Below are 16,539 nucleotides of genomic sequence, written 5' to 3' on the forward strand. Positions count from 1 at the left end.
AATTTAATTGTACTATTCTAAGCCTCAGGAAAGATGCAGTAAGACCCACCTCCCCAACAGTAGACACCATGGGTAATGACTTGGAACCTTCTGGACTTTCCTTGCTCTACATCAATCCCGCAGCAGTAAAGAGGTATCACTCTTCTCTTACCCCTGGTGCACTAGTGGCAGACATTGCAGGGCAGAACACTGGCAATGGTGTGGGGAGGCTTAAAGCCCTGACTTTCTGGCCAGAAACCAAGAATGGGGTTCTAGAAACCAGAGTATAGGTAAGATCACAAATAGGAGGGAACTAAAGGAAAAGAACCCTTAAAACTGTGAATAAAATCCTGGGATCATCTCCCAAGCTGTGTATGTGTGAAACTCACCAGAAGCAAGGTGAGCAAAGGTTCTGAATCCTGAATTATAGTGTAGGCCACTGTCCAGGTTTCAGATTAGCCACCAGATGGTACACAATTGGGGCAAAGAACAGCTTAACAAAGGCAGTGAAAACTAACATTGGAACCACAGCCACCAAAAAACGGCCAGGATGTGTGCTTTGAAACTTAACTGGATTGATGGTCTGTTAAAACAAAAAACAAAACAAAAACATTCTTATGAGGATTTAAACAGGATAGAGAATATCATAATATTCCAAATATATCCCAGAAACAATCCAAAATTACTTGGCAAAGAACTAGTGAAACCTAAGCAACTCTCCAGGGAAAAGACAATGAACAAGAGCCAACTCTAAGGTTACCCAAATGTCAGAATTATCAGAAAAAGACTTAAACTAGTTATTTTATTTTTTATTTATTTTTGAGACAGTCTGTATCACCCAGGCTGGAGTGCAGTGGCATACTCTTGGCTCACTGCATCCTCCACCCCCAGGGTGCAAGTGATTCTCCTGCCTCAGCCTCCTGAGCAGCTGGAACTACAGGTGTGTACCACCATGCCCAGATAATTTTTTGTATTTTTAGTAGAGACTGAGTTTCACCCTGTTGGCCAGGCTGGTCTCAAACTCCTGACCTCAAGTGATCTGCCTGCCTGGGCCTCCCAAAGTGCTGGGATTACAGGCATGAGCCAGCACACCTGGCCGTTAAACTAGTTATTTTAATCATGCTACACAAAGTAAAGAAGACATTTCTCCAAAGGAAATATATAAAGTAAAGGTAAACACTGTTGAAATAAATGGAAAGCTAAAAGTCTCAGCATAGAAGCTATAAAAAGAATCAAGTGGAAATTGTAGAACTGAAAATACAATAACAAAATTAACTGGAAGGTCTCAACAACAGGATGAAGATGACTGAGGGAAGAGTCAGTAAATTTGAAGATACATGAGCAGAAATTATCCAGTCTGAATGACAAAGAGAAAAAAGTGAAAAAAATGAGAAGACCTTTGGGGATCTGTAGGACAATATCAAACAGTCTAATATTCATGTCTTAGGAGTCCAAAAAGAACAATTGGAAGAAAAAATATCTGAAGAAATAATAGTTGAAAACTTCCAAATATTTGGCAAAAGACAAGTATTTACATACATTTACATAGTATTCTATTTAAAACAGGTCTACTGGCACAGCAAATCCCAAAAAGGAAAACCGCACCCAGGCACATCATAATCAAAGTGATGAAACCAAGTGTAAAGAAAATATTTTGAAAGCAACTGGCAGAAAACAATACTTTGTATATAGGAGAACCAAAGATTTCAGTGATGGCAGATTTCTCATCAGAAACCATGGAGCAACATTTATAAAGTGCTTTAAAAAAGCAGCAAAACTATCAACACAGAATCCTTTATCCAGCAAATATATTCTTTAGGAAAGAAGATGAAATAAAGAGATTTTCTTTTTTCTTTACTTTTTTTTTTTTTTTTAATGAGATGGAGTCTTGCTCTGTTGCCCAGGCTAGAGTGCAGTGGTGTGATCTCAGCTCACTGCAACCTCCACCTCCTGGTTCAAGCAGTTCTCCTGTCTGAGCCTCCCAAGGAGTAGCTGGGATTACAGGTGTGTGGTACCATGCCTGGCTACTTTTTTTGTATTTGTAGTAGAGAGGAGTTTCACCATGTTGGTCAGGATGGTCTCGAACTCCTGACCTCAGGTGATCCACCTGCTTCGGCCTCCCAAAGTGCTGGGATTAGAGGCATGAGCCACCATACCTGGCTGAAATAAAGACATTTTCAGAAGAAGGAAAGCTATAATAATTCATTGCTAGTAGTCCTCCTGTAACAGAAATGCTAAAGGAAGTTCATGGGGATGGAAAATGATTGCAAAGAAGGAAGAGCAACCAAAATGGCAAATCTCTGGATAAACCAAATAAATTTATATGTTTGTTAAAATATATGTAACTGCTGAAACAAAAACTTTATAACATCATCTGATGGGATTTTCAATGCATGTAGATGTAATACAGATGAAAACTGCATCCTCACCAAGGGGACAGTAAACGGACCTACATGGTAAGGTTTCTAAATTTCACTTGAAGTGGTAAAAATTCTAAGTAGGTTACAAAAAGTTTAGTATGTAATGATCATCTCTAGAGCAACCATTTTAAAAAACTATGCAAGGAGATATGTTTAAAAAGCCAGCATATAAAGTGGAATTTGGAAAAATAATTAATTCAAAATAAAGTCAGCAAGGAAAACAAGTGTAAAGAAAGTAAGAGACCAACAAGAAAAATTAATGATAAAATGGTACACTTAAATCCAGCTGTATCAAAAATCACAGTAGGCCAGGTGTGGTGGCTAATGTCCATGATCCCAACACTTTAGGAGGCTGAAGCAGGAAGATTACTTGAGGCCAGGAGTTCAAGATCAGACTGGGCAATGTAGTGAGGCCCTGTATCTGCATAAAATTTAAAATAAAAGAATTAGCCAACCATGGTAGTGCATGCCTGTAGTCCTGGCTACTCAGGAGGCTGACGTGGGAGGATCATTAGAGTCCAGTAGTTTGAGACTGCAGTGAGCTGTGATCATACCACTGTACTCCAGCCTGGACCACTGAGCAAGACCCTGTCCCTAAAAATAAAAATAAAAACAATTACATTAAATGTAAATGGTCTAAATATGGCAACTAAAACACATAGATTGGAATTTTTTTTTTTTTTTTGGATTGACTCTCACTCTCATGCAGGCTGGAGTGCAGTGGCATGATCCTGGCTCACTGCAACCTCCACCTCCCAGGTTCAAGTGATTCTCCTGCCTCAGCCTCCTGAGTAGCTGGGATTACAGGCATGTACCACCATGCCTGGCTAATTTTTTCTTTCTTTTTATTAGAGATAGGGTTTCACCATTTTGCCCACGCTGGTCTTGAACTCCTGTCCTCAACTGATCTGCCTGTCTTGGCCTCCTAAAGGACTGGAATTACAGGCATGAGCCACCGTGCCCGGCCAGATGGATTTTTTTTTAACCTAAATTATACGCTATCTGTACAAGCCATTTATGATACAATGGTACATGCAGGGTAAAAAGTAAAAGGTTGGAAAAAGATACTCCATGCAAACACTAAAAAGAAGAAGAAAACGGGACAAAGCTGGAGTGGTTATTTTGCTATCAGACAAAGCAAACTTCAGAACAATGAATATTACCTGTAATTTATTTTTTAATTAATTAATTAATTTATGAGACAGGGTCTCATTGTATTGCCCAGGCCTAGAGTGCAGTGGCTATTCACAGGCACAGTCATGGCACACTACAGCCCTTGAACTTAGGCTCTTAACCCATCCTCCTGCCTCAGCCTCCTAGGTAGCTGATCCTACAGGTGCATGCCACTGCACCCAGTTCCCCTGTGATTTATTATTGCATTTCATAGACTGGATACCAAGCTCAGAGAGAGAGTAATCTGACCAAAGTCACACAGCTAGAAACTAAATTGGAATTTAAGGGAACACTTTCTAGCTATTAGGACTCTCTGAAAATGTATTCATGCAGTGCTTTGTTTTGATTTTGAGACAGTCTTGCTCTGTGGCCCAGGTGGAGTGCAGTGGTGTGATCATGGCTCACTGCAGCCTCGACTTCCTGGGCTCAAGCAATCCTCCCACCTTAGCCTCCTGATTAGCTGAGACTACAGGCACATGCCAAAACACCTGGCTCGTTTTTTATTTTTTTGTAGAGATGAGTCTCCTCCTGCCTCAGCCTCCCAAAGTGCTAGGATCACATGTGTGAACCACCATGCCTCGCCTTTACTCCTATTTAGATGTCACCAAAAGCAGCCCCAGACTCAAACTGGGGCCTGTGTGTCACATTCTAATTGTTATATTCTTTCCCCAGTGCAGCATGTACCCTTAACTTACAAAACCCTCGTTTTGTGCCAAAAAAGTAATTAGACTTATTTTTACCATAAAATTTCCAAACACTCAGAAGTAAAGGAAATAGTAGGATGAAAATCTATATACCCAGCTTACAAAGTCCTCCAAGTCAACACTATCAAGATTTGCCTCTTTTGCTTCATCCATCCTTTAATTTCTTTGCTGGAGCATTTTAAAGCAAATATCAGACATATCCTTTCATGTCTCACACTTCGATATGCAGCTCTAAAAATAAGGACAGTGAAGAGGAATATTGTAAAATATATGAAAATATTGTGGTAATATTGTGACCAATATGTCATAAAAACTTAGCAAACTGATGCAGGAACAGAAAACCAAATACCACATGCTCTTATAAATGTGGGAGCTAAATGATGAGACACATGGACACAGATTGGGGAACACCACACTGGGACTTTTGGAGGGTGGAGGGTGGAAGGAGGTAGAGGATCAGGAGAAATAATGAATGGGTACTAGGATTAATACCTGCGTGATGAAATAATCTGTACAACAAACCCCTATAACACAGTTTACCTATATAACAAACCTGCACTTGGACCCCTGAAGTTAAAAGTCAAAAAAAAAAAAAAAAGAAAAAAAGACACAAACCTGCACTTGGACCCCTGAAGTTAAAAGTTAAAAAAAAAAAAAGATAGCTGGGCACAGTGGCTCATGCCTGTAATCCCAGCACTTTGGGAGGCCAAGGTGGGGTGGATCACTTGAGGTCAGAAGTTCGAGACCAGCCTGGCCAACGTGGTGAAACCCTGTCTCTACTAAAAATGCAAAAATTAGCCAGGCGTGGTGGTGCATGCCTGTAATCCCAGTTACTCAGGAGGCTGAGGCAGGAGAATCACTTGAATCCGGGAGGTGGAGGTTGCAGTGAGCCGAGATCGTGCCACTGCACTCCAGCCTGGGACAACAAAGTGAGACTTCATCTAAAGAAAAAGAAAAAAAAGTTTTTTAAAGAAGACTTGTACTGCAATCAATACCATCAAGAAACTGAAAAGACAATCTGCACAATGGGAGAATATATTGCAAATATTTGCAAATTATCTGTTAATTTGTATTGAGACTATACAAAGAATTCTCACAGTTGAAATGAGCACAGGATTTGAGAAGACATTTCTCCAAAGGAAATATATAAATGACCGATAAGTACCTGAAAATAGGCTCAACATTATTAGTAGGGAAATGCAAATCAAGATAATGAGGTAGTACTTCATATCTACTAGGATTATAATTAAAAACAACACATAATAACAAGGAGTACTGGTGAGGACGGGGGGAAACTGTAATCTTCATACACTGCTGGTAGGAATGAAAGATGGTACAGCTGCTTTGCAAAACTGGCAGTTCCTCACACAGTTAAACAGAGTTACTATATGAACAAGTTAGTTCCACTCCTAGGTATGTACACAGATATGTACGCAGAAATGTGTTCATATACGTCCACGCAAAACTTGTCAATAAATGTTCATAGCAGCATTATTCATAAAAGACAAAATGTGGAAACAACCCGAATGTCCATCAGCTGTTGAATGGACACACATAAAATGTGGTATATACAAACTGGAATTTATTCCAACATAAGAAGGAAGAAAGTACTGATACATGCTAAAACATGGATAAATTTTGAAAACATGCCAAGTGAAAGAAGCCAGATACAAAGATCATACACACAGTCAGTGATTCTATTTACATCAAATTCCAGAATAGGCAAATTCATGAGACAGAAAGTAGATGAATTGTTGCCTGGGGGTAGGAAGGGGGTAAATGGAGAGTGATTGCTTTGGAGTGATGAAAAATATTTTATCTGAAAGGCTGGGCAAGAATCGCTCCCCTTTGTATTATGTGTCAGGTGATGATAGTTATCCTAACTCTACCACTGGCAGATTGAGTTTTTTGGTCACAGAAGCCGAAAATGGCAGAGCTTTGTTGCTAATTCTGATCACTAGTTTGGCATCAGAAAGTAATGAGTTAAGGAGGGCTAGAAAGACAGTGGATGGGAGAACCCAGTTGCTGGGAGCGTTTTCTGAGTGAACACTGGTAGAGAGACAGAAGGGGAGAAGAAAACTTCAGGTTATCTGCTCGGTAACTGTACAAAAACTTTTTTTTTTTTTTTTTTTTGACAGAGTCTACCTCTATCGCCCAGGCTGGAGTGCAGTGGTGCAATCTCGGCTCACCTCCACCTCTCTGGTTCAAGCCATTCTTGTGCCTCAGCCTCTCTAGTAGCTGGGATTACAGGCGCGCACCACCATGCCCGGATAATTTTTAAAATTTTCAGTAAGGACGGGTTTTCACCATGTTGGCCAGGATGGTCTCGAATTCCTGACCTCAAGTGATCCGCCCACCTCGGCCTCCCAAAGTGCTGGGAGTACAGGCGTAAGCCACCGTGCCCGGCCAGAAACACTGATTTTTATCAGTAATGATTCCACACCCTTTTAGGATATTACTAACATTTAAAAGAAAATATATCCAACTTTTGAAATTCGTGCTCCACTCCAGCAACTGCTTTCAATCGGAGTTCCATCCTCCGCCGCAGTATTCCCTAACGCAGCGTTATCTTCAGAGCTACCACCTGCTTCCGAAACCTTTCGGAGGAGCGCTTGGCCAACACCTGCCCGGCGGAGCGGCCCGTAAGCGAACCTCGAACGCCAGCCTCTGCGCCTGCGTGCCGCGGCTCCATTTGGTTCCGCTTCGCTGGCGCCCGCCTTGCTCTTCCCCTGCCCTAGGCCTGTGGTTTGTGGAGTCGAATTTCCGTGCCGCCAGTGCCCGGTTAGCAGGGGCGCCAGCCGCTGGGCGCCTGCGCGGACGGCGGGCGTCATCACCATGGCAGCATCCGCTGGAGGCCCAGGTAAGCGCCAAGCACGCGGCCTCTGCCTGGAGGTGGGGCGCTTTGAGAGGCTCCGCCGGCGGCACCCTCCCTTTGTGGGCTCCCGCGGTCCTCCTTGCTAGGAACCTAGGAGCGCGCCGCGCAGTACCGGGCGGCTGGGCTTGAAGCCGGCTCCGCACTCGGGGCGCGCCCCCGATCGCCTGGCGATGACCTTGGTTTGCCGGGTGGGCGTTAAGGGACAGGCGTTAGGGGGAGGTCGGAGAATGGCAGAGTCAGTGTCTTTTGAGGTCTTGGTTGAAAGGAAAGGAATGTGACGTTTCCCTAATTCCTTAATTTCCGCAGACCGCATGGGGGCGGTCTGGGTCAGTCGGTTCCTCTTTGGAAACTGGGGGAGGGTTGGGAATGCGGACGGTGGGCCGGGCCCGGCGTAGTCCCGCTGCTGAGCGCGCGGCCTGGAAACCTGGCAGAGTGCGGCTCGCTTGTTTCCCCTTGGAATCAAGTGCTTCAACTTGCGGGACAATAGTTCCGCTCTTGGAGGTTACAGTATCTTTTCTGTAAACTTAAGTAGTGGCATGAGACAACCTCAGTGACGCGTTCTTTCTTCAGTTTAGATTTTTTCCCTAATTGTAAAAATAATACACGCTTTCACCATTCTGACTAGCAGGCTGTATAAATACAGATTCTCTTCTGAATCGATGCACGGTTTACAGAATCTTGGAATAACACGTGTGTGTAAGCGAAAAATGTCCAGGTTCTGATAAATGCCATTATAGAACATTTATAAAGTATATTAGTATAGGGAAGTAGGAAAAAAAAAATTCCCCAAATGCTGATACCCACAGGCACCACTACTAACTTTTTGGTATTTTCTAACAACCCTGACTCTTAAAAATAGAGTTAAGGTCATGGTAAACGTAATTTTTAAAATCCTGCCTCTTATAGTATTCCATGTCACCAAGGTTTTTATAAACATAATTTTGAATGACTGAATTGTTTTACACAATTATATTGTATACAATACAGTTATATTGTAATTAACCAGTCTCCTAATGTTGAACGTTAGTCAGTTGTTTCCTGTTTAGTTTTGTTAGAATTCATTCTGTAATAAACATTTTTGCATTGTTCTTCCTCAGTTATGTTTTTGGTTTGTTTTTATCCTGGACATGATTCTTGTAACGGAAATTACTGGGTCAAAGGATGTGAACTTTTTTTTCTCTTTTTTAAGACCTGTGCTAAACCTCCATAGAACATTTTCTTCAGACCAGAGTTTTCCATTTTTAACTCTTGGGTTCTTTACTTCTCAGTATAAATCCTTTTAAAGCCTGGCTTTCCTAAGAATCCAAACAAATCTGGGACAAAGCCCACACTCAAGACTTACACCATTCTCACTCACAGGCTGTATAAATCCAGGTTCTCTTCTGAATCGATGCAAGGTTTACGGAATCTTGGAAAAAAATGTGTGCATAAGTGAAAAACGTCCAATTCCTGACAAATGCCATTTTTTAAAAAACAAATTTTCGGGCTGGGCGCGGTGACTCACGCCTGTAATCCCAGCACTTTGGGAGGCCGAGGCGGGCGGATCACGAGGTCAGGAGATCAAAACCATCCTGGCTAACACGGTGAAACCCCATCTCTACTAAAAATACAAAATAACTAGCCGGGCGTGATGGCGGGCGCCTGTAGTCCCAGCTACTCGGGAGGCTGAGGCAGGAGAATGGCGTGAACCCGGGAGGCGGAGCTTGCAGTGATTCGAGATCCTGCCACTGCACTCCAGCCTGGGCAACAGAGAGAGACTCTGTCTCAAAACAAAAACAAAAACAAAAAAAACAAATTTTCTTCTCATTACCGAGTTATTGATAAAACTAATTCTTAACCAGATTCTTCTGTTATATGTCATTTTTCCCCCTTACTTAAAAAAAAATACATTCTCAACATAAAAGAGTTAAAAAGGCACAATAGGATGTATAGTGAAAAGTTCCATCCTGGCCGGGCGTGGTGGTTTACGCCTGTAATCTGAACACTTTGAAAGGCAGGAGGATCGCTTGAGTCCTGGAGTTTGGATCAGCCTGGGCAACACAGGGAGGACTTGTCTCTACAAAAAATACAAATAAATTAGCCAGGTATGGTGGTGGCACATGCCTGTGGACCCAGCCACTCAGGAAGAGACTGAGGTGGGAGAATCGCTTGAGCCTGAGAGAGGCTGCAGTGAGCCAAGAACATGCCAGCCTGGGCAACAGAGCCAGAGCCTTAAAAAAAAATTAATAAATTTTTAAAAATCCTTACTGATGTATAATTTGCATACTATTAATATACAATTTACTCATTTAAAGAGTATAATTCAGTGGTTTTAGCTTATTTGTTTGATTTCAGCTTATTCACAGACTTGTGCAACAATTGCCACAATTTTAAAACATCTTCACCTTACAAAAAGAAACACTTCCCCATCCCCCACCCTTTAAACACAGAGCCACTATTCTACTTTCTATCTCTTTGAATTTGCCTATTCTGGATGTTTCATATAAATGGAATCACCCAACATAGACCCTCTTATGTCTGGCTGCTTCCGCTTGTCATAGTGTTTTCAAGATTCATCCATCTTGTAGCATGTTTCAGTACTTCTTTCCTTTTTATGGCCAGAAAAGGAATTGTATGAAACACCACATTTTGTTTATCCACTCATTAGTTGATGGACATTTGAGTTGTTTCCATCTTTTGGGTATAGTGAATAATGCTACTGTGAACATGTGTGTACAAGTGTTTGTGTGGACATATGGTACACTGTCTTTAATGGTAAGTCAATTCTGGTAGTCGCTTTTGGAAACTGGAAGGAACCTTAACGATTGTCTCGTCCAGGGGTCAGCAAATAGCAAACTTTCTTTTTTAATTTTATTTTTAATTGACAAATAATAACTGTATATTTGTGAGGTATAATGTGATGTTACAATACATGTATACATGTTAGAATGATTAAGTCAGGCTAATTAATATATCCATCACCTCATATACTTATCATTCCTTTGTAATGAGAGCATTTAAAGTCTACTCATTTAGGAATTTCAAAATATATAATACACTATTACTAGTAGTATTATTATTATTGAGACAGGGTCTTGCTCTGTCACCCAGGCTGGAGTACAGTGGTGCAGTCATGGCTCACTACAGCCTTGACTCCCTGGGCTCAAGTGATCCTCCTGCCTCAGCCTCCTCAGTAGCAGGGACTACAGGCACACACCACCATGCCCGGGTTATTATTATTTTATTTAGTAGTAGAGACAAGGTCTTGCTTCATTGCCCAGGCTGGTCTCGAACTTCTGAGCTTAAGCAGTCCTTCCGCCTCGACCTCCCAAAGTGCTGGAGTTACAGTTGTGAGCCAGCATGCCCAGAGTTATTAACTATAGTCACCATGCTGTGCAATAGATCTTGGGAACTTATTCCTCCTGTCTAACCAGAACTTTGTACCCTTTGACATATTCCCCTCCCATCCAATTGCCCCAGCTGCATCCCTAGCCTCTGGTAACCACCACTCTACTTTCTACTCCTGTAAGCTCTACTTTTTGAAATTCCACATGTAAGACTGCATGTAAGACTATGCAGTGTTTTTCTTTCCATACCTGGCTCATTTCATTTAGCATACTGTCCTCCAGGTTTCTTCATTTGTCACAGATGACAGAATTTTCTTCTTTTTTAAGGCTGAATAGTACTCTATTGTGTATCTCTGCCACATTTTCTTTATCCATTTACCCACTAATGGCCCTTAGCTTGTTTCCATATCTTGGTGGTCAGCAAACTTTTTCTGTAAAGAGCCAGATATTAAATTTTGGGCTTTGCAGGGCATACATTTCTGTTCCAACTAATCAACTCTGCTATGGTGGCTGGAAAACAGCCACAGGTTGCACGGGAAAGGAGGTTGGGATAATGGGAGCACAGAGGTTTGGAGCAGCAACACTGTGATTCCATGTGATATTGTAGTGGTAGATACATGCCATTGTACAAGCATCCCTTGTTTTATTGTACTTCACTTTATTACACTTTGAAGATAATACTTTTTTTTTTTTTTTTACAAATTGAAGGTTTGTGGCAACCTTGTATTGAGCAAGTCTGTTGGTGCCGTAATTTTCAATAGCATGTGTTCACTTTGTGTCTGTCACATTTGGGGAATTCTTGCAATATTTCAAATTTAAAAATTATTATATTTTAAAAATTAGTATATTTATTATGGTGATCTGTGATCAGTGATCTTTAAATGCTACAATAATAATTGTTTTGGGGCACCACAAAGTCAAACTGAATCTGTAAATGTGGCGTGTGAGCCTTGCCAGCTTGGGCAGTGCGTGCTGGCCGGCTTGGCGAGGATAAAAACTAAATACATAAATATGGTGTGTGTTCAGACTGCTTCGCCAGCCAGCCATATTCCTGTCTCTCTCCCTCTCCTAGGGTCTTACTATTTCCTGAGACACAACAGTATTGAAATTAGGCTGGTTAATAACCATAGAATGGGCTCTAAGTGTTCACGTGAAAGGAAGAGTCACCTGTTTCTCACTTAAAATTGAAAGCTAGAGGGCTGGGCACAGTGGCTGTAATCCCAGCACTCTGGGAGGCTGAGGTCATCACATGAAGCCAGCAGTTCAAGACCAGCCTGGGCAACGTACCAAGACCTTGTCTCTACAAAAAATTTTAAAAATTAGCTGGCCGTGGTGGTACGCACCTGTAGTTCTAGCTACTTGGGATGCCGAGGCAGGAGGATCACTTGAGCCCATGAATTTCAGATTACAGTGAGCTATGATTGCACCACTATACTCCAGCCTGGGCAACAGAGTGAGACTTGTCTCTGAAAAAAAACAAAAACAAAATCAAAAGCTAGAAATGATTAAGCTTAGCATGAAAAACATTTTGAAAGCTGAGAGAGGCCTCTTGTGACAAACAGCTAAGTTGTCAATGCAAAGGAAAAGCTCTTGAAGAAAATTAGAAGTGCCACTCCATGGAAAACACAAATTATAAGAAAGCAAAACAGCCCTGTTGCTGATATGGAGAAAGTCTGAGTGGTCTGGATAGGTCAAACCAGCCACAACATTCCCGTAAGCCAAAGCCTAATCCAGAGTAAGGCCCTAACTCTCTTCAATTCTGTGAAGACTGTGAGAAGTACAGAAGCTACAGAAGGGGAGCTGGAGATTCGCAGAGGTTGGTTCATGAGGTTTAAGGGAAAAAGCTGTTTCTACAACAAAAAATTTCGAGGTGAAGCAGCAGGTGCTGATAGGGAAGCTACAGCAAGTGATCCAGAAAATCTAACTAAGATCATTGATGAAAGTAGCTATACTAACAGTAGATCTCTTTCTCTCTCTCTCTCTTTCTTTCTTTCTTTCTTTCTTTCTTTCTTTCTTTCTTTCTTTCTTTCTTTCTTTCTTTCTTTCTCTTTCTAGACAGGGTCTCCTTCTGTAACACAGGCTGGAGTACAGTGGCACGATCATGGCTCATTGCAGCCTTGATCTCCTGAGCTCAATCGATCCTCCCACCTCAGCCCCCCAAGTAGCTGGAACTATAGGCACATACCACTACAGCCTACTAATTTTTGTATTTTTTGTAGAGATGGGATTTCGTCATGTTGCCCCAGCTGGTCTTGAACTCCTGGGCTCAAGTGATCCTCCCACCTCAGCCTCCCAAAGTGCTGGGACTACAAGCATGAGCCACTGTGCAGGGCCAACAATAGATTTTCAGTGTAAATAAAATAGCCTTCTGTTGTAAGAAGATGCCATTAGAACTTTGATTGCTGGAGGGAAAAAGCCAATATTTGGCTTAAAAGCTTCAAAAGACAGGCTGACTTTCTTGTTAGGGCTAATGCAGCTGGTGACTTTAAGTGGAAGCCAGTGCTCATTTACTATACTGAAAATCACAGGGTACTTAAGAATTATGCTACATCTACTTCTCTGCCTGTGCTCTAGAAATGTAACAACAAAGCCTGGATGACAGCACATCTGTTTATAGCATGATTTACAGAATATTTTAAGCCCACTGTGGAGACCCACTGCTCAGGAAAAAAAAGATTTCTTTCAAGGTGTTACTGTTCATTGACAAGGCACCTGGTCACCCAAGAGCTCTGATGGAGATATGCAAAGAGATTGATGTAGTTTTCCTGCATGCTTGCGTCTATTCTGCAGCCCGTGGATCAAAGGGTAATCTTGACTTTCACATCTTATTATTTGAGAAATGTTTTGTAAATCAGTAGCTGCCATAGATAGTGATTTCTCTGATGAATGTGGGCAAAGAATCATCATCCTAGATTCCATCAAGAAGATTTGTGATTAATGGGAGAAAGTAAAGATATCAACTTTAACAGGAGTTTGGAAGAAGTTGATTCCAACTCTCATGAGTGACTTTGAGGGATTCAAGACTTCAGTAGAGGATGTAACTGCAAATGTGATAGAAATAGCAAGAGAAGGTGGGGCACAGTGGCTCACACCTGTAATCCCAGCACTTTGGGAGGCCGAGGCAGGTGGATCATGAGGTCAGGAGATGGAGACCATCCTGGCTAACACAGTGAAACCCAGTCTCTACTAAAAATACAAAAAATTAGCCGGGCATGGTGGCAGGTGCCTGTAGTCCCAGCTACTCGGGAGGCTGAGGCAGGAGAATGGCGTGAACCCAGGAGGTGGAGCTTGCAGCGAACCGAGATAGCGCCACTACACTCCAGCCTGGGTGAAAGAGCGAGACTCTGTCTCAAAAAAAAAAAAAAAAAAGAAATAGCAAGAGAACTAGAATTAGAATGGAGCCTGAAGATGTGACTATATTATTGCAATTTTATGATAAGACTTTAATGAACTAGGAGTTCCTTCTTATGTATGAGCAAAGACAGTAGTTTCTTGAGATGTAATCTACTTCTGGTGAAGATGCTGTGAACATTGTTGAAATGACCACAGATGATAAAGAATATTACATACACTTAGTTGTTAAAGCAGCAGCAGAGTTTGAGAGAATTGACTGTCATTTTGTAAGTTCTCCTGTGGGTACAATGCTATCAAACAGGACTGTGTGCTACAGAGAGATCTTTCATGAAAGGAAGAATCCACTGATATCAATAGCTTCATTGTCTTATTTTAAGAAATTGTCACAGCCACCACAGCCTTCAGCAACCACCACCCTGATTGGTCAGTAGCCATCAACATTGAGGCAAGACCCTCCACCAGTCAAAAGATTACAGCTAGCAGAAGGCTCAGATGATTGTTGCCACTTTTTAGCAATAAAGTGTTTTAAAATCAAGGTATGCACATTGTTTTTAGACATAATGCTATTGTACACCTAATAGGCTACAGTGTAACAGTGTAAACATAACTGTTATACATACTGGGAAACTAAAAATTGTGTGACTTGCTTTATTGTGATACTCACTTTATTCCAGTGGCCCATAACTGAACCTGCTATCTCAGATATACACCTAGACATCTGTCAAAACCTATAAAATGTATGACACCAAGAGTGAATTCTAATGTAAACTATGGACTTTAGTTAATAACAAAATGTCAGTATTGGCTCATCTAGTCTAACAGACATACCACACTAATGCAAGATGTTAAAAATTGGGGATTTTTAAATAAAAGCAATTTTGTAATTTCCAAAAAAACAAGAACTGGGGAAATTGAGGGAAGAGTGGGGATGATATGGGAACTTTGCTCTTTTTGCTAATTTTTTTTTTTTTTCTTTTTTTTGAGACGGAGTCTTGCTTTGTCACCCAGGCTGGAGTGCAGTGGCATGATCTCGGCTCACTGCAACCTCTGCCTCCTGGAGTTGAGCTATTACCCTGCCTCAGCCTCCTGAGTAGCTGGGACTACAGACGTGAGCCACCACACCCTGCTAATTTGTGTATTTCTAGTAGAGAAGGGGTTTCACCATATTGGCCAGGCTGGTCTTGAACTCCTGACCTCAGATGATCTGCCCACCTCGACCGACCAAAGTGCTGGGATTACAGGCATGAGCTACCATGCCCAGCCTAATTTTTTTCTGTAAATGAAAACTGCTTAAAAGGCCGGGCATGGTGGCTCACTCCTGTAATCTCAGCACTTTGGGAGACTGAGGGTGGCTGACTGCTTGAGGCCAGGAGTTTGAGACCAGCCTAGCCAATATGGTGAAACACCATTTCTACTAAAAATACAAAAAGTAGCCAATGTGATGGCGCATGCATGCCGGTAATCTCAGCTGCTCGGAAGGCTGAAGCACAAGAATCACTTGAACGCAGGAGGCGGAGATTGCAGTGAGCTGAGATCATCCCCCTGCACTCCAGCCTGAGTGACAGAGCAAGACTGTCTCAAAATAAATAGATAAATAAATAAATAAACTGCTCAAAAACTCAATCTTAAAAAGGTTGCAACTATTTTTGCCTTTCTCTTGGTCCTGTTTTCAGAGTTCCAGCCTGTTTAAATAATAATACTAAGACCCTAGATCATAGGTAATTGGATCCTCTTTTAAGTTTTAAGATATATACAGTTGTGGCTTAAATACAAACTAACAATTTCACTTAGTAAAAGGTAAGGAAAACTTTTTACTTTAAATGTTTTTAAATTCTAGAGTCCTGATATTTTATTATTACTTTGTAGGTTGCCTTTATAAAAATTCTGAATGCAGTATGTGTAGTTGAAAAGTGCTTTGGAAATATCCAATATGAACCATTAACCAACATTTAGGTTTTTCTGGTAACGTCATGCTTATCAGATCTCTGAATCATTTGGTGTATCTCAAAACCTTCATTTTTTTTTTTTTTTTTTGAGACGGAGTCTCGGTCTGTCGCCCAGGTTGGAGTGCAGTGGCTGGATCTCAGCTCACTGCAAGCTCCGCCTCCCGAGTTCACGCCATTCTCCTGCCTCAGCCTCCCGAGTAGCTGTGACTACAGGCGCCCCCCACCTCGCCCGGCTAGTTTTTTGTATTTTTTTTAGTAGAGACGGGGTTTCACTGTGTTAGCCAGGATGGTCTCAATCTCCTGACCTCGTGATCCGCCCATCTCGGCCTCCCAAAGTGCTGGGAAAACCTTCATTTTTAACAGCCACATTAGTCATATATTCTATCATGCATATGTACTGATTTAATTATTTTCCTATTGTCAGACATTTGTTAGAGCCAATCGATAATGTGCCTTCTAAAATGGCTACCTTAATATTTTAAAGAATGATGGCCATGTGTTGCCATCTTAGTATGAAAGGTCTATGGCTCTATTATATGTGCCTAATAGGGCCATGTGTTTTGAGTGGGAGACTGCTTTGGGGATAGTGAATCCTCCACCTAACTGTCTTTTTTTTTTTTTTTTAATTCTGCAGCCCAGTATTAGAAGTGGTTGCTAAGTCCCTCGTATGTTAGTTAGAATTTGTCTTTATATGCCCCTCCATTCTCTGATCAAATTTTACTTTTTCTCAATATCTTTTTTTTTTTTTTTTTTTTTTTTTTT

General features: G+C 41.6%; 1 protein-coding gene across 1 annotated transcript in view; it reads left to right on the forward strand.

Annotated features, from left to right (window-relative positions):
- The first annotated feature begins 6,973 nt into the window (after positions 1-6,973).
- Positions 6,974-16,539, forward strand: part of FAM151B (family with sequence similarity 151 member B) — a 48,904-nt gene continuing 39,338 nt past the window's right edge. The window contains exon 1 of the mRNA XM_025388558.1: positions 6,974-7,136. Coding sequence (XP_025244343.1) covers positions 7,112-7,136 — 25 coding nt within the window. The 5' untranslated portion in view covers positions 6,974-7,111. The remainder of the gene's footprint in view (positions 7,137-16,539) is intronic.

This window comes from Theropithecus gelada, chromosome 6, assembly GCF_003255815.1.
Source record: "Theropithecus gelada isolate Dixy chromosome 6, Tgel_1.0, whole genome shotgun sequence".
Classification (NCBI taxonomy): Eukaryota; Metazoa; Chordata; class Mammalia; order Primates; family Cercopithecidae; genus Theropithecus; species Theropithecus gelada.